The sequence below is a fragment of the Pomacea canaliculata genome, linkage group LG8 (genome assembly GCF_003073045.1).
Source record: "Pomacea canaliculata isolate SZHN2017 linkage group LG8, ASM307304v1, whole genome shotgun sequence".
NCBI lineage: Eukaryota > Metazoa > Mollusca > Gastropoda > Architaenioglossa > Ampullariidae > Pomacea > Pomacea canaliculata.
The window spans coordinates 2,763,022-2,790,079 of NC_037597.1; the positions used below are offsets into that span (position 1 = coordinate 2,763,022).

General features: G+C 47.4%; 1 protein-coding gene across 3 annotated transcripts in view; it reads right to left on the reverse strand.

Annotated features, from left to right (window-relative positions):
- The window catches only part of LOC112570307 (kinesin-like protein KIF26A), a 143,368-nt gene that overhangs the window by 79,306 nt on the left and 37,004 nt on the right, over positions 1 to 27,058 (reverse strand). For all 3 annotated transcript variants that reach the window (XM_025248690.1, XM_025248691.1, XM_025248692.1), the window contains 3 exons: positions 21,222 to 21,446; positions 15,692 to 15,805; positions 5,264 to 5,541 (listed from right to left, as the gene is read on the reverse strand). In XM_025248690.1, the coding sequence (XP_025104475.1) occupies positions 5,264 to 5,541; positions 15,692 to 15,805; positions 21,222 to 21,446 (617 nt within the window). The remainder of the gene's footprint in view (positions 1 to 5,263; positions 5,542 to 15,691; positions 15,806 to 21,221; positions 21,447 to 27,058) is intronic.

The window sequence follows — 27,058 nt, forward strand, 5'->3', positions numbered from 1 at the left end:
GCCATTCCCAAGACTAGTTCCTCTCTCTCTCCTCCTCCTCCTGCCACTCGCCACAGCAGCAGCAACAGTCCGGTTAGTCACTGCTCCCATTTACAACAGAGGCAAAGGTGAAATAATAAGCTCAAAAAAATGGCGGGCTTTGGGGAAACGTTGCGCGAAAATCTCCATTTGTGGCGGAGAAAGTTCATTAACATTATGAGCTCGCGTCACAAGCACTTAGGCTCGCGGGAGGGTCGGGTGGGGAAGTGGGGTGGGTGGGTACTTTTACCTCTTCCTCCTCCTACCCTTACATTCTCCCTGCCTCCCTCCCCCTCTTCCCGCGCTCTTAGTCCCCCAGGTCTCTCTTCCTTCCCTTGCTGCATGATACCACGTGATCACCCGTCATCATTACCACATCATTACCGGCGCTTCGCTGTCTCTCGACGTAAGCGCGTACTGCGTGCGGTAATGACGATACACCGGTCACGTGCCCATCTGCTACCCCTCCTCCCCCAGCCCACGTGATCCAGCCGAACCGATTTCTCGAAATGAGTGGTTAACTCGCATCAACGCTTACCGTGACGTGCACGGGGGACTGTTACGTCCTGCGTGACGTGCACACACAGCACGCGCTGCCCAATTTCTTGTTGGTGGCAGGGTAGGCGGCGTGGTGGTTACGACGACGACGATATTTTGACAGCCTCTTTAGCTGATGGCGTCGGCGCTTTCATCTCCACTCTGCCAGTCACGAGATCGATCACTTCCTTTCAGATGAGGATGGGAGGGTTGGCGCTCTACAGTCACACCCCGCTAACACTAACACTAAACACTAATGTGAACACAGACAGCTAACACAAACGTAAACATGTGTATAATATGTTACATACAAGTAACCTCAATAGTAACTACTAGCCTGGTAAGTATAGTATACTATAAAGTAACCCTGCCTTACGTACGCATTTTACAACTGACAAGAGTCCAGGCTTTTGGTCCCCATCTCAGTCTGTTGTTGTATGATGTTGTTGTGTATTTTTGTTATGGTTGTATATGTTGTCGGTCTAATGGACATTTTATTAGAGTCCGCCTGGTGTCTATAAGTATGTTATAGTGGAGGGGGGAGGGGTAGGGTTTGCTGCGCAACACAGGTATCGAACCGGCGCGTCTCTCAGTTGCCACGCCAGCGCTCTAACCACTCGGTTCCCCCCGTCCACCGCCCTGATTGGTAAACTGAGTTAACCACTAAAGAACGAGAATTTGAAACGGTTCGGGCAACACGGTCACGTGGTCCGCCATGTGTGTCCACCAATCAGGCCTTTCATGTGGCATCATATGAGGCGGGTGGGAGTCGGCTGATGGAAGAGCCTGATCGTCTGGAGCCGCATTGAATACAGCGTGTCGGGTGTCAGAAATGGCTTCTGTGTTTTGAAACTAATGGAACTTCACAGGCACCGAGCCGGGCTCCCGATGTCCAGCGGATGACTCTTTCTCTTCGCCGGTCGCCCGTCTCCGCAGTCACGTGGTCAACTCCTTCCGGTGCATTAAGGCCTTGCGTCGGCCCTAAAGCAGGACCCGTGTCGACATTTCCGGATGCCTAGCCACAAGTGCAGCAATCTTTCTGCTCGAGCAACAACACAGAATAAGGTCCGCGCTGTTTCCACGCTTCACAACATCCCTGGTCATCCACCATGCACGCCCTGTCCCGCACGTGCTTTCATCATGCGTGCAGCCGCATCATAACTCTCGGCGCTTGCGCTCGCTCTCTGCAGTTGGCGACAATCCCATAAGGCTACACCCTGTCTTCTCTCTACATGAACATTCTCTGGCATCCCGACACAATACACAGACCAACTCATTGTAAATTGTAAACAATATATCTAAACACGATGTGTTTACTTGTTGCCAACCATCAGAGCTGACCTGTGATGTTTACAACCAACAGACGGAGGCAGGGAGCAGTGACAGCAGCACGCTTTGGGGGCCAAGATGTCGCCACACCAAAGACCTGATCAATGCTTACTACAGAGACAGTCCCCTGTCCGCGGCCAAGAGGCTGACGGGCGGGTATGGCGGCTACTCAGTGACTCAGCCAGAGGGGCCATTTATTATGGGAAATTTGTTGTCTGGCAAGCCAGCCTAATTCCAGCAGATGCGCAGACCGAGGCTTGAGCGTGCGCTTAATTTGTCACACGCGTTTTTTCCGCCCATCATCCACACGACAGGGACGAGAGTGGCTCGGGTATGGAGGGGGTACTTACAAAAACAGTTTTGACCGCCATCACGGGGAGTCAGGAGGGAGAAGGGACTCCATGACGAGGGGGTGGGGTGTGAGGGAGAGGGAATCTCTGCAAAGTGAAAGGAGATGGTGGGGAGGGTGAGGGTGAGGATAGAAGCCTGAGGACCAACACGTGGTTTTTGTCAAGTCGCGAGATTTGCCAGTGGGGTGTGTGCATCAGACTGTCACCACGCCCTCGCCATCTGAAACACCAGTCTACAGCATCTCGCTGGGTACCCACGCTTGTAACATGGATCCGCCCCTGACATCAGACACTGACCAGTGGTCTTGGTGCGACACATCCTGACCTTACGACACATCCTGACCTTTACGACACGAGCACTACGTCACGCGCTGACCTCTACGACACGCGTTGGCCGCCAAATATCTTCAACTGCGTTACATGAATGTTTCACAAGTTTCACAAAGCTCCCCACCGCAACCACACTAAAACTCTGAAAATATTTAACAACCTGATTTGGACACATATAATGATATAAGTAATCTTACACACACCTAGCGTGGTCCACGACACATAAAAACATCGTTTGTACACAACAACAGATTTACACAATAACGAGCCCGGATAATCAGACCCTCTGGTTGAAGTGCACCCACGCTAGTATCCGTCTCCATGAATACAAGCGATCATAAATTAGAATAAACGACACCACATGGCAAAGACGGACGAGGGGAGGCTACGGCACTAGCTGCTGACTGGGGGAGGAGGTACCCCGGGGCCGGCCGACAGAAGAGTGAGCATTACAACATTACACAGCCTACAGAGCATTACACAGCCCACAGAAGAGTGAGTTACAACATTACACAGCCGACAGAAGAGTGAGTGAGAGTTACAACATTACACAGCCCACAGAAGTGAGAGTTACAACATTACACAGCCCACAGAACATTACACAGCCCAGGTAAAGGCCGCCAGGACAGGACAGTGACAATGGACAGTCTGGTCAATGAGACAGACGGGAAGGTGCCAACAGCAACAGACTGTCAACAAGTAACGGTCGTCTGTCAACAATAAAGTAAACAACAACAGAGAAGGACAGGCCCACACTGAGAATATCCACAGGTCTGGTGGCCCACTGGCCGCTAACTCGTCTGCTAACGAGCTTTTGCTGATTAGCGCCGCTGCCTGGCTTGGTACAGGCGGGCCGGACGTGCAGTAACCTCCTGAAGAAGCCTGTGGAACTGATTAGGGATGATTTCAATTCCACCAGCCGGGCACTCTTCACCTCTCAGCCTCTCCACAAGCCTCAGCCTTAACTACCCTTCTCTCTTCTACCCTTCTCTCTCTCCTCTCTTCTCTCTTCTCGCCCTCTCCCACACTTCTTTCTGTCCGCGGAAATAATGGCCAGCGAAATCAATCTCCGCCACAGTGTCTGCATCGCTCGCATGTGACCTCTACAGAGTTCACAAACGGCATTTTGCTTACAATCACTCTGAACATAGACTTTGGTTCATAACAGTAAAAACGACAAAGAAGTTTCTACAAAGAAGTTTCTAGTCAGAGTGGACAGGAAGCAGTTGGCAGTGCAGACGGAAATGAATCCTGGCTATTGATGTGTGGGATCGTTACAAAAACTAGAATGTGAAGTGTGTAGTTGAACAAATAGGAAAAAGAAAGAAGATTGTCAGACAGTTGTAGCCGTTATTTCCAGGGTGGCGGGGTCAACACGGGGGTCACGGCGCGCTCGACGAGGAGTCTGCGATGGAGAGTGACAAAGAGCAGGCGTGACGCAGCCCCACGGCGTTCACAGCACGGACAGGGTCTGGAACCCTGACGACCTGCAGCAAGAACCACTCGGTGATGGTGGTGGTAGTGGTGGTAGTGGTGGGGAGGGGGATGCACACCGCAATAGGCTGTGCAGGTGGAGGAAGGGAGGGAGCACCAGGGGGAAGGGAGGACTAGAGTGGGTGCGCCTGAAAGGGAGCGTCGGCGATGTCGTTCCTTTTTTTTTTTTAAATCCTCGCTGTGGGTGGGGGTCAGCGGGTGAAGGAGGCTGGGGTTATTCAGTCATAACATCGGCTCATTGAATCCATTCACATTTCACTCCCACCCGTTCGCTTTCCTTGCAACAAAACCAGTTCATTTTCTTGCACGCGGTGTGTTACGGGTCGATTTTTTACCATATTACATGTCAAATGAGTCATGAACTAAAAGATGTGATGTCACTTAAACAGTGATCGCCGTCTTCGGTCGATATCTTGATGGAAAATTAATTTTCCAGAACGCACGCAAGCATGCCAGCACGCATATACCCGACCTCACGTGCGCAAAGCCTCGTGCAAGCGGACAGACCTCGGCAGTTATTTATTCCCAAAACTTATTCACTATTTAATTATCCGCCATATCATTATCCTGTAACTGATAGGCTGTTAGCAGCTTGTACATTATTAAAGCCTCCAGTCCCTAGAGGAGCGACGGGAGGTTTGCTGTGTGGCTTCATTAGCGATGCGATTATGCAAAGAAATCCAGAATAATGAAGCCTTCACATTAAAGGGAGACTCAACCCTCCCTGCTTGAAAAGAAGAAAATATGTCACGCCCCTTTAAAAATACATCAGGGACCAGGGCTAAATAGCATCTTAAGAAAGGGCTCAATATTTCCTGACAAAGAACAAATGGAAAGGAACAAAGCTGATGAAGAAAGCCCCGCACATTGTAGTGTCTGAAGCTGAATGATGCTGGCAGCCATGTCTGTAGTTATTTGCAACATTATTACTGTTATTACACCAAGGTCGAAGCTAGACGACAGTCTCTGGTCAATGTACCAGACAGCGATGACAAGAAAACTGAAATGTCACGAACTGAAAGCCATCGTTTGCACATTTATCACATGAATGACAATATCCTTAGGGTGTTCTCAAGTCTGCCCTGAAATGCAAAGACAATAATCTCTCTTTAGGGGATAACTCAATGAGTACTTTGGGTTCGGTCGGTACTCCCCTCAATAGTCAGAAAAATTGCTGACAGGAAGTGCAGCCATGGGTTACTCACCGATGGAAGAAGGAGATGGCGGCCGGGTTGGGCGGGGGCGAGCTGGGGCTGGACACGGGGCTGGGCGACATGGCGCGGGAGGGGCAGGACGAGCAGGTGGACTGAGACGGAGTGTGATACACGGAGGCTGGGAGAGGGGGTCGCCCGTGGGCCACAGGTTGCACGTGAGCCATGGACAGGTGTGGGTGGAGCTGACCTCGTTGTCCCAGGTCGGCGGTCGCGGCCATGTCTGTCACGTGATGCCTGTCTGCTTGACCCGCCGCCCGTGCTGCAAGCATCTGTAACGATTACAAAACACACACTGGTGATATTAGCCAATCCCTTTACTGATAAACATTAACTAAAGTATACGTAGCTTGGAAAAAAAAACCCCAAAAAAACCAAAAAAAAACAAAAAAAAACAATCTTCCCCCCAAACAAATTCCACAACAAAACAACAAGAAACAACCGAAGTACAATACATCCAGTTTGACGCAAGAAATACCAACATAGACATTCGAGACGGTTAGACCGAGGATCTGCAAACTGACAAGAGGAACTTCTATGTTTAATTTCTTTTCTCGGTGCCTTTTCTAGTGTGTGTAGAGGGGGAGAGGCTCCATTTCTCCAAGCCCGTTACAACAGTTATGTCCTCTGAAGACAGTCCACTGCACCATATGGGTATCCAACCAAATATCTCTAGGAGGGGGAAGGAGGAGGGTGGAGGTAGTCGAGTGGCGTAACAGTTAGCGCTTGTCATCAATACATTCAGGACTGGGTTCAGATTTCGTCTCGCGCACGTGGTTCTTTCTCTGAATGCGACATCTGTTTACAGGGCTAGCTGTTATTACAGTATGCATAACAACAGTAGAACACCAGTTCCCTCCATCTTCTTTGATATCCGCTTTGCCCTTCTTACGGAATCGACTTCTCACATAATCTCATAATATTTTATTCTGCTTCTTGTGATCGTTTTAAAAGTTTCACCGTGAGACTATGCGAAACCCGAAATGATCTTCTGCATGCAAATGGGCTGAGGTCGCGTGGCAACCGCGGGGTCAATTGAAGCTAGAGACAGAAGACGTTGGACTAGATGGCGCTCGATGGCGTTCGATGGGGTATGACCCCAAGTAGCAGCCATTTTAACAGTCTTCCTACTTCGCAGTCGAGAGGGAACTGACATTCGATAATTGGATGGGCTTTTAATTACCAGCGCGGAGGACAGGGTCTTTGATGTGTGGACGGTCTCCGGCTGTAAACTACGGAGTCAACTGCGTCTAAACACTGGCGTCACTCGGAGTACCAATACAAGGGGCACAACTGCTGTAAATCTTGAGGCAACTCTCGTGTGCATTCACCGTCCTTTTGTCCTTTTGTGGTCAACACAGCTAGCCTCATTACCACCACAACAATAATAGCTGACCTCCTCTGCCTACTCGACAGGTGTCTCAGATACATGTATGTTCCTTTATCTTGACTAATGCATCACAAGTAAAGGGAAAGGAAGTATTGGTGTTTAACACCGAGTCAGCAACTAAGGCAGCCAGCCCTGTAAACAGATGCCACATGCAGAGAAAGAACAGCGTGCCCGAGACGAGAGCTGAACCCAGGACAGACAACCTTCACTTTATTGGTATTATTATAATTATATTTAGACACAACTTCTTCATCTAAGACGTCCTCTCTTTATCGTCAATGAGAGGAAATTAGGATGGCGTCCAGCTTCTAGACACAGTGAGCCACCCCACCCTAGAGAACAGGTAGAGAACGATGAGACATTTGACATCAGATGACCCGATGTAACAGTCATCTCACTGTACATGAACATCGCGACAAGAAGCAACAGGATGCAAGAGTCGGCCTGACTTTTAAATAAATGAACATCGTGACATTTGAGGACTTGCCATGGGGGGAGGTGCATGCGGCGCACCAGGAGCGGCACCATGCGGCAAGTCAAGGTCTGGTGCACCAGGCGGCGCGGCAAGCAGCTGTCGGCGGATCACATCAAACGCTCGTCAGGCGCCGAAACTTTGACAGTCCGCAAAAAAGTGGCCGACCCCATGCTTCCAGTTCCTTGCCGCTGGGGGTTCCCAGGCTTCGTCACTAACACACACCTCCTTCAAGAACTCGAGGATACGAAGAAGAAGAAGAAGAAAAAAAAACCCTCGGCACGGTATGTTATCTGTACACGGCAACTACACGTGCTCCCTTCATCTACTCCACTCTATACTTCAGCACAACAAATTAGTTGGTTACTACTTCATACATCGGTTAGACCACACCGACTATTTCTCTCTCTACGCCAGTTACTGCTGTTACTTCTTACATTATTCACATCGTATACAGCACAACTCAGAATTGGTAGTCGATGCCACATCGCCTCGGTTTTTAACATCAAAGACACCGCAGGTCTAAACTTATATTTAAAAACAAATACAATATCAAAATATGCAGAATGTTATCCTGGTGGAACAGGTGGACATGACGAAATACAAGTGACTAGTATACACCGTGTAAATTACTCACAGTAAATCATACTGTTACTACAAAAAAAAAAAAAAAAAAAACTCAAGGCTCAGGTCCAGTGCCGTCGCTGAAATAAATTACAGCCAATGAAATAAAAAATAAAATCCACTAAAAACTGAAAAGTAACAGAAAAAGAGAATGCCAGTGCCAAATGTGAAAACATGTGTCTACTCACAGACTTTCGGCATGAGAAAACACATGCGGGGCTGCGTGCATGCGCCGCAATCAACGTTCAATATTTTTTATGCCGCGCGCGCCAACAGGCGTCACGTGCAACTCAAGGGACGCAACTGTCGATAGAAGGGACTGAACTGATTTGTTCACAGCCGCGCGGGGCTGGCCTTGCTGGCTTGTCGTTAACTACAACATCGTCGACACTCATAAGCCGTGGCTGCAGCAAGGTGCGCGGCTGATGTATGTACATGCTCCACACATCATCTCCACAGCCTGGGGCTGGCTGCTGACGACAGAGAACAGGCCTGCTTATAGGGCCACGGCGGCTTCATGATCAAAGGCTGGAATATCGCATGACAAAGATGGAAAATAAGGAGGGAGGAAGAGAGAGAATGGTGGGAGAGTGATAGAAGAGCCGTATGGCGTCTGTCTAGATATTTGTTAAATCGTCTCCATGGATACGAAATCTCAACATCTCCATTTCTTGAAAACCTTTGTTTTTCACAAGAAATGAAAGAGCATCTTGGTGGTTGTCAGAGAAAAAATGTTCTGCTCACTTGTGTAAAAGCGAGCAGTACATACACATAGTCCATGCTGTCACGTGTTTGAGGCAAGTGTGTGTGCGCATGCGCGCGTGTGTACGCACTCGGCGGGTGTTTTTGTTGTCATTCTCTCCTTTTGTGGTGTGTTTGACATTGTGTTGCGCGCCTTTGCGAGTATAAAAGCGAGTAATTAGGCGACACTCGGCTTGCATGTCGCTGTAATTCCCTCAACACACTCCGCTGCCATATCGCCTGCAGTCTTTGTGACCCCACACGACCCCTGTCTGACGACTACACCAGTCGCTCGTAACGGGCGGCAGCGAGATGGATTACGTCAACACCACTGACATTAATTGCAAAATCAAACTTTTTTTTTTGCTGATTGCAATCTCTCAGCCTGCGGCCGCTACAAAAAGACGGCGATTAGGCTCTCGACGGCCGACTCGCTCGTCAGGCTTAAACGATTTCTAACAATGTCCAGCCTCGCTTGGGTAACAGCGCCTCCCGCCAGCCCTCCCAGTCAACAAAACACACTATGTTCCTCTTGTTAGTAATGGCCGGAACCATGTATCTTGGACTCGCAAAATGGAGAAAACACGCCGAACACTAACAGCTGTCACGTGCCTTTCGCACGCTCACTGGGCACGATGAATAGGTAAGACCTCAGTGTCTGACTAACTGCACCCGTGCACGCGCTCTCTCACACACACAAACACACACAGACACACAGACATACCGACATTCTCGTTTGCCGGGCAATAAAATCTATCCCTGACTAAAGTTCAGAGCACACACCACGACAATAAATTCTTTTTATGGCTAAGTCCGGTGAACACAACTCGACAATAAATTGTACCCTGACTAAGAACGATAATCGAGGACTTTGCCGGGTACTCTGGCACTGCGCTGCTGTTCCCTTCCGTCTGATCATCCTTCTCTTTCTCTTCTGAGCGAGCAGGTTTCATATAAACCACATCATTGCAAGCCAGAACCACATTTTCAGATTATTGGAAGAGTTACCTTGTCGGTGTGAACCACAAATGGCGGAAATTGTGTCAGCAGCAAGTTTCCTCCTATGACCGAGTTTCTTTTTGATTGTCCACACAAAACCGTTTTTAGGGCATCTGAGCTTTGTAAGTCACACAATAAGAAGCACACATTTTTGCTTTCTCTCAGTCTCTTTCACCATCCTATTTATCTTTCCCCTTTCTTTCCTTCTTGCCCTTAACTCCCCTTCCTGCCCCTGCCCTCCACCAGCCTCCCCTGTGGTCCCAGACATCCTTTGAGAACGACTTTGGAGACATGAAATCGCCGCGATGCCTTTCATGGGGCTGAAGGAAGATTAATGCTCAAACAAACACGTGACTTTGCGTCACACCGCACACATACATTGACGGCGGCCATGCCTTAGCGAGGGCAATTCCAGATTGTCATTCTGCTGAGTGGCCGCCCCTGTTTCTTTGGTCTCAAGCCTGTAAGTGGAATTGGCATAAGCTCTCGTCCGGGAAGAAGAAGGTTGAAAAGGACGTTGGGGCTAAATACGTAGATCAAACGGAGACATCGTCAACCCTCCTCTCTCTCTCTCTCTCTTCATCTCCCTCTCTCTCCATCTCTCTCTCTCCATCTCTTTCTCGTGTGTGTGCGATTCCACGGCCTGCATGTGTCACGTGTACAGTCCCGCTCGTTGTTATTACTACAACAGTCGACGACAGACGCGATATTGAACGCAAGGAGCTTGTGCTTTGGTTGAGATACTGCAAGGTATAGATAAGATGTGATGGTGGTAGTAGTGGCGATGGTGATGAAGACGACGACGGTGGTGATGGAAGTGAGAAGAAAACAAGATGAGAAACACACAAACAAGCACAACACATATACAAAAATATACAGGATGGGGATGAGGGGTGGAGAAAGGGGACAGACAGAGCATCCTCCAGGATGTGTCAGGAAGCTGTTATACTCAAGACGAATCACGTGTCATTATTACAACTGCATTAAAATACCCGCAACAATACCCGCCGCCAAGCTCAACCAGTAAACCTACTACACAATACTAGAAGGCTTAGAGGAGACGGGCAGACAGACATAAATCATGGGTAAGTATCCATCCATCCAGCAGACCCCAGGACGTCCAGCGGAGACGTTCAACATCAAAGAGGCGGGAGTGGCAACCGTTGGAGGCGGAAGTGGCGCAGAAGGGAATTTGAGTGAATGGGTCAGCGCTCTGGGGCCGCACACACGGCGATGAGGCGAGTGTTAATGAGCACATTCAGGTCTCCATTCACTGCTTATGCCCACAATCTGCCTCGGGCGTCCACACTCACACACTAATGCTTTCTTCCTGTACGCAAGCGTGCACACACGTACACACACACGTACGCACACACGCACGCACGAGCGCTCTCTCTTATGGCATTTCAAGAAATCGGAGTCACAGGAAATGGTGTGTTCTTGACGATTAACAAAGGCGACAAACGAATCACTGGAGGAAATTGATCGGGTGGCCATAAGGAGACAGTCGCTAGAATCTGTGCGATGCCAGACTTGAAGACTGTCTCGTTAGTGGGCCAATGACCCACTCGTTAAGAGCAGCACTCTCCCCCGCACATTGTCCTCCCCCGCCTCCAATAAAGCAGTGAATGAGTTCGCGCGAGCATGCATTTGCATAGGGTGGGCCTTGCTAGCCTGCATCTGAGTCCGGGTACCGACATCTTTACAGGAGTATACGAGTACGGTGAGCGCCTGTCACCACTACAACGAGGGTTGGGTGTCCTGGGTTCAGCTCTCATCTCGTCCACGCCGTTCTTTCTCTGCATATGGCATCTGTTTACAGGCTGGCCATATCATTATTTAGTTGTACAAGTCAACATTGTCGAAGGACGCTATGCGCGTATAAACCGACATCACACCGGAAGTGGTCTACCATCTGCTTGGGATGAAAGTCAGAAGCATCGATGCTTCACCAAACTCTTCGATAACGTCTGCAGGCCTTGTCTGTCGCGTCTGGATGTTACTTGCTTGTCATCAAAGTTTATATTATTATTATTTACTTAATATACATTTATGTTCTTATCAAAAAGTTAAAAAATTATTGAAATGTGCGATTGCCTTGGCGTGGCTGATCGAACGATTTCCATACCCCTGCTCTAGAGTGTAGATGTGTCATTCCAGAAACTTCTATTGCGACAAGAATCGCGCGAATTGAAACAACAACAATGCGACCGATGTTCGAAGCGGTGTACAGTAGACTCCAGATCATAGAACTAGAAAAATCCTGATTCCAATATACTTATTTATACAGACATGAGGCTGTGAGGTAGGTGTGCCGTATGGTTCACCGTGCAGCTAACTGCCTTGTGTAACAGAAACACGTACCCGTGTGAAAGAGTAACCGCAAGTGGATTTTTTTTTCTATTGGGGATGGGATAGGAGGCGCTAGCCTCTCGATGAAACGTGCGAATGCTGCTGCAAGGGAGGGGGTCGCGATCTGTTACAGAAAAATCAAACCCCGCCGTGAGGAAACAAACTGTTTAGTCACTCCATGGCCATGTCCAATCCCGCCTCGCAATTAGCTGCCCGCTACAACAGCGCCCCCATAACTGCCCTCCCCCTGTCGTCCTCCCCCCTCGCCACACCCCGGGTCCCAACGGCACACGAACTTCGTCAGATCATCCACAACCGAAGTCCACAGCCTCCGCATCACTGTGAGTGGGAAGGGGCGATGGGTGGATGGGTGGCTGGCGGACAAACGCCGGACGCTGGCCTGTCATCAGCCTTAATGTTCTTCCCGACCCAAGCAGCGATGGCCGCTAACGATTGGGCGTCTTGTGACTCATCGCGGTACCAAGCCGACTGTCCCCAAACTCTTTTTTGACTGCCGTTATTCCAAACGGTGCAGGCTACCTCCCAATTCATCTTTTGTGCCATCGCTCCCCTCCCTTCTTGGACCAACTCCCCTCCACTCTCTCTCTCTGTCTGATCTCCCCCCTACCTAGTCGTCGACTAAATCTCTCTTGCGTTTATCCTGCTTCTGTACGCGGGTATCAGATAATGGCGGCTGACGATTTCTAGAAGTTTCAGGAGCTAACTGCTGTTGCAGGCGGCGGCCATAAAAACCAACGCACTGCAATAATAATAAAAAACTCGGCGTCAACACGCGCCTGTACACCCGTCAGTGGCTACAACTATTTTTCTTTCACATCATCCGCCGCCCATGTTTTCTCATGCCCACACGTGAAGCTGTGCGCATGTCTGGCGCTTTTTCACCCATCTTCTCACCCAGGGAGCCTGGCAGCGGGGAAGGGGGGCAACTCGCGGGACAGATTTGTGGAGCGCATCTCCGCATCTCGAAGACAAGTCTTAATGGACGACGGCGCTGAAGGGAGCCATGACGACAGATAATAATACAGTCTAAATGATCCAATCATAAGGACACATCTCCTTTCCTGCCACCGTTTTTATTGCCCATCAGCCGTTGGTGTCCGATGAGAGCATGATGAAGACACTTCCAGTCCTGCCTTATCTTTGTCGGCTGTTGGCTAAAGAAAACGCCGCAGGAGCGTACAGTTCCACCCGCCATCACAAATGTCTACACATCGCACTCAACTCGTGGGTGGCGGGAGGAGATGGTTCGAGGGTGGATGGGTGAATCCATCCGGGCTATTTATGACTTGTGAGCGGAGTTCACGGGTAATATTTTGCGTGTAGCACGCGCGGTGTTTGATTGTCGTCCATTTGCATAAAAAGTGCGCCGTCCCAGCATGCTCTGCGTCTTCTATCCCGCCTGATGCTCCAGCCCCGCTCCCAGAGGGGTCGTTCAGCTGCTCTCATGTCTTCGACTCCCTTGTTGACGACGGGATTGTTCTCCCCAACAATGACATCCGCGCCAGGCACGACGACCGCTGGCGGGGTGATGGCGGATTTCACTCGGCAAACGACGGAGGGAGAGAAAGAGAGAAAATAAGAGAAGAGAGCAGTAGGGAGGTATAAAGGCTGTGAGAACGTGAGAGAATAATATAGATCGACTGTATAGCATTACCAGATTCCAAATCGACGAGGGAGGAATATTGAAATGCAACAAATGCACTGAGCAAAGCCATTAGACTTGAGGGACACGCTTGTCGGATTCAAGCAAGAGCAAACAGCGTAACTTATGCGTTCAGAATTGAAAAAAAAAAAAAAAAGACCAGTACCCGTAATTCTTGAAAAATGATAAATGAGACAGGATTTTGCCGTGTTTTGGTTCTCACGAGAGTTTGGGCAGTTTCCCGCGCCACAGCCGCTGACCCTAATCACTGATCGCATTTTCAGCAGGACCTGCACGACTTCATTTCCGGGGTTAGAATGGCCGCAGTTGTCCTGTCCTCTATCATCTAGTGCAGCCTTCTGTCATCTATTGCTAACGTTTTGTCGTCTAATGCTGCTGTCATCCACTCCAGCCTTGTCATCTAGTGCTAATGTTGGCCTGTTGTCACCAACATTAGTTCACGTCCAGGAACAAAGGTAAGAGACGACGAGGACGACGAGAAGATCAGCAAGAAAGATGGAGTAGGATAAGCAAGAGACACTTGAAGCCACGGACAAGAGAAATGACATCTTGGCGAAAATCTGTCTTGGTGTAAAGCTGCTTCTGATATGTCAACCACAGAAAGCCTTGCTCAGTCCTCCAAGCCCGTAAAGGGATTACATAAGAGAAAGTCTGTAGTCCCCGCCTCCATCCCACACAGTTCCCCTTCCGTGACTCACCTTTGAAACACATTTACTTCATCAAATAGCCGTTACCCGACAGCCAACTCTCTGTCCTCAGAGACTGTAAGCCTATTGCAGCATTTTGCTTATCTTCCAAGTCTCACCGCCACTTGGCGCGTGAATGCATCAAAATTTTATTATTGTTGACTCGCAGGAGATTGAATATTCATTGAATTCACAAAGGATACATAATGTTTAAGCAATTCAAAATTTTATTTTAAAAGCAAAAGCTATCCACATTCGGTCAGCAAGTCCTTACGGGTAGGGCTTGGTTTTTTTCTTTATAATGGGATGGATGCCAGGAATGAGGAATGAGGAAGCTGCTTAGGAGCTGTGCAGCTGACAGAGCCAGCTGCGCAATTACGAGAAAACAGCTGTACACCTACGAGAACACGAGCTGTACAAATGATAACTGTACATTGGAAGTTGTATCAATGTGAAGGAACCAGCTGTGGAACTGTGTGACAACTACAACCACACCAGCAGCCTGACGACCTGCGTTGTTCTGTCTGCCAGTCACAGAAGGGGCGATAATCCCGCTGGCAGCGCCGTTCTTCACACTGACGAGTCAGCCACCAGGGGGCGTAGTTATGAAGCATCTTGTCTCACAGCTGCCTGCAGACCCCGCACACAGTGCTTTAGGTTACTTTACCCCAGGCATTTTTACCCCTGGTTTATAATCACAGCCTCAGGGGTAAGTCAGCATCTGCGATGTCTGGACGCCATTTTGTAACTACGGAGTTAATACCCTTGTCCGAGTCTCCATGTTGTCCCAGGGACAACAACTTATCCTGCTCCACAAACTCCACGAGAGCTAAGAGTTGAGCTAAGGACCAGATGGTGTGGGCTACTAACAGACACCACCCGGCTTTCAGTGTTTCCCCTTGTGACGGACTGCCCTGACCCAACGGGTGGACGTCAGCTCGCAGGCAGTGCTCACCCACAAGCCGCTGCACCTGTCACGTGACCCACTTGAAGTCCGCCATGTCCTGGAGACTGCTACAAGGTCTACCGAGACTATGGTCACTGACCATCTGACAATACTGCTAAAGATGAGGCGAGGTAATACACTATCGAACTTGGTGGTGACAGGGAGCTGTGTCTCGTGTGATGACAGCTGTGTCTGATGTGAGGACAGCAGTGTGATGTGGGGACAGCTGTGTGATGTGGGGACAGCTGTGTCTGATGTGAGGACAGCTGTGTCTGACGATCATGGCGATCTGTGTTTTAAAGTGATGGCAGTGTTTCACAGTAACAGCGAAACTCTGTTCGACTGATCATTGCGAACCTTATTTGGAGATTGTCAACATTTTATACGAAGGAAAACACCAACATACTTTGACTGTAGACATTGAAGAAATACTATTTACACTGGACACAGTATACACTGGACAAGGACACTGACACTGGATACTGTATACACTGGACACTGTATATATATACACACACGGACACTTACACTGGCGTATTTCTTGGGGTTGACGTAGGCCCTGACATTGTGCTCGAGGTAGGCTTGCGCCTGAACCGCCAGTGGCATCCCTGATGCCCGGATGCTGCACTCTGTCTTGTGTACCTGCAACACACGCACCCACCCCGATATAGAATAACATCACCAATCATACAAGCACGTAAACACACAATTACATGAACACACACACACGCACGCACACAAACACACAAACACACTCTCGCGTGATAAGCGCCATGCAACCCACCAGCACACACTTCCCCCTAAAAACCCCTTGATAGGTGTCGACTAGTTTATAGGTGGATTACAAGGAGACCGATACCTTTCTTGTGAGTTATTAGTGACAAATAATAAGCAGACGAGCAGCGGGGAGCATGAGTTGTATCTGGCCGAGGTCCTGACAAGTTCTCCTGCTCCAGGACTAAAACTGCTCGAAGCTGTCTCTTGGCCCCACAAGCCACTCACGTACGTAGCAGCCTCTGGAGAGCCACCCGAGTCTCAGCTTCTCCCCTTCTTGACAAGAAGATCGCGATGGTGTGTAGTCCGGTTCGTGTTTGGGTTTCTGTAACGCATTTACATGTGACGGAAATCTCATAAACATCTTGTGGCGAGATTTGTGTGACACTCATGAGATCAGCACACTTGAAAGAAAAAGTGCGGCATCCGGGGCTTCCTGGACCGAAGAAAAAAGAAGAGGGAGAGAAAGCTGCGGCTGGTGAGAAGTCGGCGGCTCATCTGTTGATACAACACCGAGCAGCGCGCGGCGCTCTTGCCAATGTCACGTGTCACATTACGTCAGCTGCTCCTGCACTCGCTGCCAACGGGAATTTGCAGGCAGCAAAGCTGGTCGATGATTTGCTCGAGGAGATGGCTGACGATTTGCCGACAAAAAATATTCTGATCCTATGCGCACACTAATTTTAAATAATAGAAAAAAAAATATCCAAGCTGGATTTTAGCAAAGATCACAATGAGGCTGGTTGAGGAGTCAGACATTTGTCAGACCTGTTGGTGCAAGTGAACACCGCTCACTCCTGTGTAATATTCCTTCTTCGGGAGATAAGAGAACTGTCTGCTTGATGTATCCCACACTCCATCTCCAGTTCTACGATCATCCACCACATGCAAATCGTGTATCATTTGTCCTGACCATTACTTGAACGACTGTTTATTTGGCTGTTTTATTTCGGTTAGTCTTTACCTATGAAGATTCCAATGCATGTTTTTTTAAAATGTCCCTCTACCATCATTCAATAAGATCATGTGACAGGTTTGCTGAGATAAAATAGAAAAAAATAAATTTAAAAAACTCAAAAGATGAAAAAATATAACAAGATCGTCCATATTAATCCACGAAAGCAATCATTTTTCACGAACTGATATGTCATTATAGTACTCGCTCAAGTTAACAGGCTCGTGGTTGCCCGCGCGTGTAACCGACTGCTGGGATCCAAGAAGACCTTTGTCTACAGGAGGAGCAGACGTGAAGACAGACGACAAGTGTGGATGGAAGAATCCAGCAACAGAACAAACGCAGCTTTTAGTGTTTGATCTTTCTTTACATCTTAACTCCCCACTTCATTTCAGTCCAACTTCAGACAGGACTTGCCCCTCTTTGCAGATGAATGGCAATGGCAGCGGCCACCCGCCATCAACCAGCGGGCGACGCCAGGCGGGCTAGTTACGTCCCTTGCTCCCGACCCAATGGCCACAGCGCTGGGTTTTAATCATCATTTGGCCAGCAAATTTCAAAAGGCAGGCTACTTTATGGCTTGCCTGTCTCGGAACAACTCACAGCTAAACCCAGTCATTTATGGAAGTAATAGCAACCCGTGATATTAAGTCCTCGTGTATGTTTGTCTATTCCGGGTGCAGTAGCTATAATTAGTTTACTTCGAGGCAACACCGATAATAGCACGAAATGGAGCGAAATGGGTTTATCACCAACACAGTCCGAAAACAATGATCATAAACTATAACAAATATCTAAGGTGTCCAAACAATATAAAGAAATATGACAAGGCAGCTCCACTCTGAAGCACTTAGCAGTCTACCTACATGAACACTTGTCTGAAGCACTTAGCGACCTGGCTACGTATCCACCCACTTGTCTGGAAGGCTGGGTAGCCGCAGTACCTGTAGTGACACTTGTTAATCGCAAGGGAGGCTAGCCAGTCTTGATCACAGACATGAAAAGCGCCGTCGGACAGAAACTAAAGAGAAAGGCCAGCAGGATCAATGAGGGAGAGGATAAAATTGCAGCAACATGAAAGAGGAGCAATCTGTTGAAAGCACAGCTATGAATGCCAGCAATTAAGATTCGTGTACCAGAGACGGGTGTCATAATTAATTTTATCGATCTCATCGTCGCTACAAAGTGAGGCATCGGGAGAGGATGCTGAAAGTTCGGCAAGACAGGGAAAGAAACACTGGAGCTGATAGAAAGACGCCGGGTGTATCTGAGAAAGAAGATCAAACAGCTTCGTGCTTTCATCTCATAACTACTAACAGTATCGTCTTCTCATCTCCTTATAATTACTAACAGTATCGTGGTGTCATCTCCTCATAACTATTAACAATATCGCGGTCTCATCTCCTCTTAACTATTAACAGTATTGTGTTCTCATCTCATAGCTACTAACAGTATTTGCGTTTTTCTATTTCCAGTACTGTAGCCGGTTTCATTCCCATCATCCTCACTTTCCGCTGGCAACAGACAGCAGCCGTACATCAGGAAAAGCAGTTTAAATTAATCTCTATTGTTTGACATACATTACAGTGATGTCTCAAACATTTTCAAGTACTCGTACCCAAACAGCTACCCGGATTCTGTTTTCACACCTTATTAAATGTCTTGTAATGCTGGTAGTTTCTCTCTGTATGCGAGTATGTGTGTGTGCGCGCGCATCTCAGTTATGTAAATTATTGACAAGGAACACTGTCCAGGGCGTGACACACCAGTGTGCCAGACAATCTGTGAAAAAAAAACAAACCCCACAATGCACTAAAGGGAAATAACTCAATTGCCTATGTAAGTGCAGTCGCAGATTCTGATTCCGTCCCCTGGGCGTCTACGCACCACCAGGCACGACTCAAGGGAGGTAATGCAGCAAGCAGTGAAAACTGTACTGAGTGCAGTCCCCATAGCAGGCGCTTCAAAGGAACGCAACTCCTGTCTCTCTGTGTCTCTGTTTCACATGGATTACTTCCCTTACACTGCTATTCGTCTTGATGTTTCTCGCAGACGTAGTTTTTTCGCCTGTAAATGCTATTATCTAGAGCTATCATTTAGTGTTTTAATAGTGTTTGTCAGTTAACAGCAAGCAAACAGATGTAAGCCTATATCCAAAGCTGCAGTGTATGGGAGAAACTAGAAGACTACTCTGTGTAGACTACAATACAACACAATACTTGGCTTGTCACGAGTTTGCAAGAGTTAAAACATATACATGTTTATAAATGTCGTTTCTCTGTAGAAAACTACTTTATCAATGTAAAACATGAAAAGCGGAGATCATTTTACTTCTCTTAATTCAAGTCAAAAATAGGATGTGGATACAAAAATATTCATTTTGGTTTGGTTTTCAGTATCAGTTTACTGTACTGAGGTAGTGGGACCTTTCCATTTTCTTCATTTTGATGAACATGAGAATGACAACCAGAACACGAAGCAAAAAATAATCATGGCGAGGCGTGTAGTGAGTAGCTTGTGTTAGTAACACACTGGTCTAGAACTGTTCATGTAGAATCGTTTACTTAACTACCTCCCCCCCCCAAAAAAAAAAAAAAAAAAGCAAAACACCACACGCGCACATGACATCATCCTGAGGGATCAAAGCAAACGACATTTTCTCTATAAATAGATTCCCAGCCCAGACTGAGCCGTGACTTGACAGAATTGAATTTTTTTAACCACGATGATAAAGGACTGCAGACGAAAAAAAAAATGGCAAAAAACACAAACAAATACTTCAGAAAACGAAGTAGCAACCTTTTCAAGGTATCCACATATCGCTTACATGTGCCTAAATGATAAAATATTACAGGCGGCCACTTCAAAGCCCGTCTCGCCCACGGGTATTGTAGGAGGCGGCTATTTTTAGACACACCCTGTACTTAGACACACTGTACATCAGTTAGGCAGACACCAACTTATATGAAGGCTCATGACATATGTATTACAGATCCCTGAACAAGGTTAATCCACTGACCTTACTTGCCATTATCTTAAGGCTTTCCTAATTAGTACAGACCCCTGTGCTCCACTGGGCGTCAAAAGGAAGAAGAGTAATAAGAAGAAGAGTGCAAACTCAGAGTGTCGAAGAGAACATCCAGCAACATCACATTGTTTCATATTGGTCCGTTTATTGTTTTTAAACCGAGGATTGCACTTTTTTCAATCGTATTCAGCTCATGCAGACGACGATATTTTTAGAAATAATATTTTTTCATCACTTCCTGTTTTTTCGACAAATCCATGTGTGATTGAGAGAAAAACTTTAAATGAAATATTTCTTGTGCGTCTTCGACATAAAATACCACCGAAATATGTTTTTGTGATACCTGATGCTGTAGTCCATCTGTAAACAAACGTGACGTCACTGTCTCTGACCTCTTCCGGTGCGTGTGAGTGATGTCCCTTCGCTTCTAACTGCCTGCTTTCTGTCGTTTTGTCTCGTTTATGGATGTACATCGTGTTTTGGTTCCTCCTTCTGAGAATCTGTGATGTTTGTTGCGCCGCTCACCTCTGTTTTGGATTGTTTTTCCCTGCTTGTGCTTCGTCCTTTCTTACAGCAGACATTTTCTTCCACTAACGACTTCCGTATCCTTTTCTTCACTTTGCCATCTTGTTTTGGATATTTGCTCCTTCAGGATTCTGTGCCTCCTTCACTGATACTTTAAAGTGTTTTGGTATCGTGGACTATAATGGACCATTGTGGACCATGCTGTTTCCTTTTTTTGATTGACGAAGCACGCGTGTTGTGTAGATGAGAAGGTAGATGTATGCACTTCCTGCTGTCGTCTGGTGATGAGATGCTTGTGTCATCCTCCATCTTGCTCCCTGTGTGTAGCTGACTCCTGTCGTCTTCACTTCTTCGGTGCCAGACTGTGTTCTGTTGTCAGTTTTGTTGCCCTAAAACTTCAAATTCAGTTATCCGAGGAATCTTTCTTGTTACTGGCCGACATCACTTATACCCATCCTTGCTTCCCAACATCAGCTTCAAAGTCTGGTGCTGGCGGGAAGGGAGTGAGCGTACATAATGATAAAAACATTGAAACTTATAGCTTTTGAGACCAGCATCCATCATTCCTATGTTTGTGTGTTTTCTTTTCAGTAAAGAGCTTTGAGGCCGCCTTTGATGGTGAGGAGAAGCTAAACAAGTCGACTTTATTATTATTATCTGGAGAATAGAGTTTGGGAAACAGTACCTTGCTCTCAGCTTTCCTCAGTAATTACACAAATACTGCAGTGTACTACACTGACCCTGACGGCGGTTAGGATGGAGGAACAGGGTCTTACCTGTGCTGCAGGTCGAGGTTGCAGGAGCCGACGAGCGCCGGGATGTTGGCGGCGCGCGCGCTGTGTGCTGTCTGTGCCAACTGGATGGAGCGCAGCATCGTCACAGCCTCCTGCTTCAGCTGTCGCACCTGCGTCTCGCACACCTGGCACTGACCGTTGGTCAGCCGCTGCCTCACGTGGCCGGGCACCACCAGCTTGTCCTCCATGCCCATCCAGGCGCACACTCTGCACATACAGATGTTCGCACCGCGCGCGCACACACACACACACAGTGAGCGCGCGCACACACACACAGAACACGGGCGTTAGGCGACATAATAAAGTGTAGTAAAGGACTTGCTACTGTGTATGACAAACAGTTTGTAGTTGACACATACATAATTCTGTCACATTGATGTGGTCTGTGAAACTGTGTTGTAAGAAGTATTATCGTTTGTTCATAAACGTCTTTAGGTTTGTCCATTAACCGCTGATTGTTTGTTTACAAATGTGCAGCTCAGGGTGACTGTCCATCAGCATCAACCTGTCCATATTCGTTATAAGGAGAGAGAATCCCAGTCTTCGCGGTGTAGCTTCAGACTGGGACTAGAATAGCTCTCTGCATACCCTACCTCTCACTATATCCCCCACTCACCGCTCTCTACATGCCCCTACCACTACACCCTCTACATGCCCGAAAGACCTCCCCAATATCACCCAAAGCATAATTCTGGGAATGATTTGATATTGGGAAAGACTTTGAATCACGGAGCATCTCATCCCGCCTGTGTGCCGTTGATTGAAAGAAGACATTCTGGTGGGGAGTGAAGAATTAAAAAGTTGTAAAAACGAAGCTTATCAAGTGTTTACCAGCGCAATGGCGGGGCGCAGTATCTTATCAAACCATTCTGTGACCGCTGTTGCCAGACATTTCCCATCGTTCTCTGTCGCCTTGCTTTCACAGGCAACTTGATTACGAGCAATTCTCGGCCGATATGAAGGTAAGTCCTAATGAAAATGAACTGGCAGACTGGCAGAGATAGGGACACCGATACAATCAACAGTTAAAAGTAGTTCTATAGAAGGACAGTGTTCACTAAAGTAGTGTCAGTGATAAGCAGCAGCTTGTAGGTGTTGATTTTTAATATTGTAAGCTTTGCACTCCATCCTTCATCCGCGGTAAGGTTTTAAGCTAATACAGGTATTGTATTTAATATTTCATATTATTACATCATGGTCTAAACGGTGAGCTCGAGTCGTCCAACGTCGAGACAGACGACCTGGGATCAAAGCCCGCTCTTTCCAGCCACTGAAAACTATTTCTGTCGACCCTGCGGCCAGCGGTGATTTAAATTACGAAAACGAAGGGACTGATGGATAATTCTGAGCTTCGTCTTTCATAGCCTGTGTCCTTGACATGGTGGACCACTTGCTGTTTCTTGACTTGAGGCCATTTACCTTTCAGCCATATTCATATAAAAGCAGTTATAGGAGAAATTATATTTTAAAAGTGAGCGCCAGAAGATTCTGGAATGGCCATTAACCTCTACTTAATAAGCGACATAGAAGTGCCCCAAACTCTCGGCCACCCTGACACACATTCCTCCTGACGATGATGACGTGTCCGCACACCAGCCACAAACTGTCCTGTGATGAGGACATCGCTAGAAATGACAAAATGTCGTCTGCTGGATACAACTTTACATCAGAGTCGTTACAACACATTCTCTCAAGAGAGATCATTTACACACTACAACAACCACCGTATGATGTCTGGCAATACATATTACCGACCACAAATTAAAATCTTCACACTCTGCCTTGATGGAAGTCTGGAAAATATCTAGCGTGAGTAACATTACTGCTGGTATGATTTTAATGTTTCTACAACAGGGCATGTTGTAATGACTCATTGTCTGAAGATGTCTCACTTCTGTTTTATGTTCATTTAATAGCTTACAGCTGGCTTGTATGTTCAGCCGACCGTTATTCTAACGGAACACGCCGCTGTCTGGCCGCCATGACAGCAAGGAGTATCCAGCAACTTGAGTTAATGAGCTGGGATTTAAAATAACAAGATTGCGAACTTCAACAAAGGAAAACTAAAAAATATAAAAAGAGTTTTCGAAGGTTAACAACTTTTGATGACGTGTAAAGGTCAGAGAGTTTTTATCAGTCTGTCCTCAAAAATGGCTTTACACGATCGTCAGTCGGCTTCAAATGTAATCTTCGCAATCTGAGCGAGAGAAAACGTGAACTTGCAGCAATGTGATGGTAATGATGTGTCCAATGCTGCATTGTAACAGAAAAATTCAATCGAACAGGCATCACAGGTCGATGACGACGACGATGATGATGATGATAGAGAAAAGCGACAGAAAATAGAAGAGAGAAAAACCAAGCTCAAACTAGCAAACCAGACTTAAGAACTGTCGTCTGAATTCCGAAAAGTGCCAGACATCACCTGATACGATGCAATTAAGTCTCGACGCCATCTTGCGCAAACACGGTGCGCAGTCTGGTGCTGATGGCGCCTGTAGGAGGAAGACGGGTCACGTGCGAGCCTGGGGTTAGGTCAGCGATACGAAACTACATCGACGACGAGTCCGCTTGGCTGCCCTCAGCTCGCCCACACCACAGACCTCGTCTTCACTGCACTGGAAACTCCGTCAACATCAGACAGACTCGTGTCAGCGCGTGCAGCAGGACACACAAGTATCGAAGAACTTGATTTACTTGATTTATTTGTCATATTCAGTCTTCTCCCTTGGTTGCAGAGTTATCTCCCTATCCTACATGGTGTGTCATGGGGCTGATGCTCAGCTGGCAGTGAAACAGCGAGTAATCAAACGTGACTTTTGACGATGGATTGTTGTTGTTGTTGTTGCCGCTAATGGCGTTGTTGTTGCTCAGTGATGTAACTGTAGCCACAGAACTAGTGACACCTGGGGGAGTCGAACCATGTCGGACTGGAGTGTCTTATCCCACAATTCCTTGCTATTCACAGTTACCAGATGTCGGGCAAGTGGACAGACAGGCACACGCACCGTGTTGTCACACCTTAATGTCAGACAGTTTGTCTCACCTGCTGTGTGCACACGACAACCACCACGGAACTCAATCTACATCGCTGTTGAGGAATCCGATGCTGAACAGCATTCAAACCAGCTCTAGCCCTGACATGGTAAATACAAAACCAGGCTCCAGGAGGCAGAGAACAACTCAATGCCACACCTGTAATTTGATGGGTGTGCTCTGATGACCTCATGTCGCTACCTGATCAACAACTACAACAAAAGATGTTTCTATGTGCAGAAGAGACCAGCAAAGCAAAAATGTGGGAAGCACAGGAGTCAAGTCGTCTTCAAAAAGCCCAACAACTCTGTGGACTGAGAACAAGACAGTGAGCAGACATCAGTGATGAGCTGTGACGACTTCACTTCGATACATGTAAGAGGTGAGAAGATGCCGAGAGGTTTTCTTTCCACGGAGCACTTTACAACAAAAGGAGGAAGGAAAGAAACTTTCTGGCTGGAACTCAAAGACGATCTTTCTTCCACAAATACAACTGGAGGTACGAGATCAGAGAATGTTATATCGAGGGTATGGAGAGTGATTTTCAGATTCTCTGTACAGAGGTCAGCAAGAAATAGTACAAAGGTCAGCAAGAAATACTGCAATAGACTGTAGTCTAATCTCTGTCGTCCTCATCTTCTATGAACCAAGTGTTTTCTTCCTGCATTTCCCGCGGATAGGATTTACGATAAACGAGTGTCACACACGTCGACTGTGATGAGAAGTGTGCCCCCCTGCACCTTGCTTTATAAATATTTCTCCACCACTGCCCTGTTTACTTATGCTTCTGCAGTTCGCCATGCGCGGGCAGAACATTCCTGTCTGGGCGCAGTAGCCGGGGCCAGGAGGCTGGCAACCATCAAGCCCCGCCGCACGGGTGGCGGAAAGTCGGGGTGCGAGCGAGGAACCGGTGGTTGTCGGGAAGGGGCGCTGCTGCTGCTGGGAGTCAGGGAAGGAGCACTGTAGGCTGTAAAAACAACTCAATTTGGTGAAATGCGGGCCGGGGTCGCACAAAGCCCCGTAAATAAGGCCGCCATTGATCCTGTCCTGAAGTGGGTCTGCGACGGAAGGGGAGCCACCAGAGGTGACAGGCAGGCAGCAAGTGACATAACTCCACCCGGCTATTGCTTCATTCCTGCCCACCCATCAGGCGGCAGGCAAAATGTCCGCAAATTAAACCTCGTCCACCTCCAAATGACGCACATGGAGGGAAATGATACACGGGCCATAGCACCCGGCAGCCTGTAATGGCGAGCAGGACTTGTCACGTGACAGAAATAGAGTATCCGTTACGGGATGGAGGAGGTGGGGGACGGTGGGTTGATGGAATCTGGAAATAAATGGCATGCGTAATTACTACTGGTCAGTAAAATGTCGCTCCTTCACATTTTTTGTAGCTCGTTGGGAGAGAGGAGTTAACGACTCACTTTTCTCAGGACCAGCTTTTACGCGAGGGCGGCGTCCCTTTCTAGCCTCGCTGCCTTACCTTTCCCAACCCTCTACGGAGTCAGAACCTATTCCCAACAACTGGGTCGACTCGTGGGGTGAGGGAAAGTTTGCTGTGCCACACAGGCATCGAACCGTGCGCCTTTCGGTTCAGGCATCAGTGCCTCCTAACAACCACGCTTGCAATAAGCGAAGGTCGTACGAGAGAAACGCATTTCACACCTGGATCAACCTGAAAGCTTGGAATAATCTGGAATAATGTGATAAAACATTAAGGTAGGATGTCACAGCGTTGAAAGCAGTTCCGGGCAGTTAGTTTCAGGTCAGTTTTTTAATAGTTTCTGGGTTAGTTTGCCGAGACTCATTATCAACAACTTTCTGATGTAAAGAAGAAGAAAAAAGAAAAGGTTTCTCGTGCACTGACTGCACAGGCGAAGTTTTAGAACCACAGACACAGTTGCTGACATTTTTATTGTCCAGTCACAGAAAGTACAAATCCTTGTCTAGTTGTCAATATTGTCGCCATTTTCATCGCTGTTGTCCGGGTTTTCTCACCTAAAGCGATGTCATTAATATCTGGTAACAGGTAGAAACGAAATATCACTTCTCCCTCGTCTGGTCTGTTACAAAAAGCCCTCTGATTAAGGTCTTCATTTATTAAATATACATATACCTTTCTTTTCCTACTCCCGATGCCTGTTTCTACGAGGACAGACTCTGTGAGCCGAGGTTTCCTGAGCCTACGGAGCCTTTACTGGAAAGTAAACACCAGTCAGATCAGCTTTATAGTCAGATCAGCTTTATGATATCCGCCATCGCTGCGATCTGGCGACAACGACAATGGAAAGGAGCGAACTTTGACCCTGACGCGATTTCGCAATAATAACAGGAGGTAGGTTCGAAGCTGGGTAGTATTAAGGGTGGAGGGATGAACATACATATACAGGACTACAGGCAGGCTGCTTCTCTAGACACGCTTGCTAGTCTAGTGGTCAAGACAAGTCGTAGCAGGCCATTTTAAAACACAAGTCTGGATATCAAAAATGTATTTGTAATTTTGGTCTTTACTTTAATTTTTGCGGTTTTTGACACAACCTGCTGACGTCCAATAGTTTGCTAATGTCTCCTGTCTGTTATTTTGTAGTTAAACATTTTACAGCTTTTAAACCTGTTCTTGTAATTATACAACTAAAGTTGAAAGCAAACAACATATAACATTTAAAGGTGGTGTGTTTGTAAGAATAAAAAAGAAGAAAAACTACGCATTTTGCAACCCATAATGATAACACTGATTGTACATACTGATCATACTTTAGCAAAATACGAAGATGAAACAC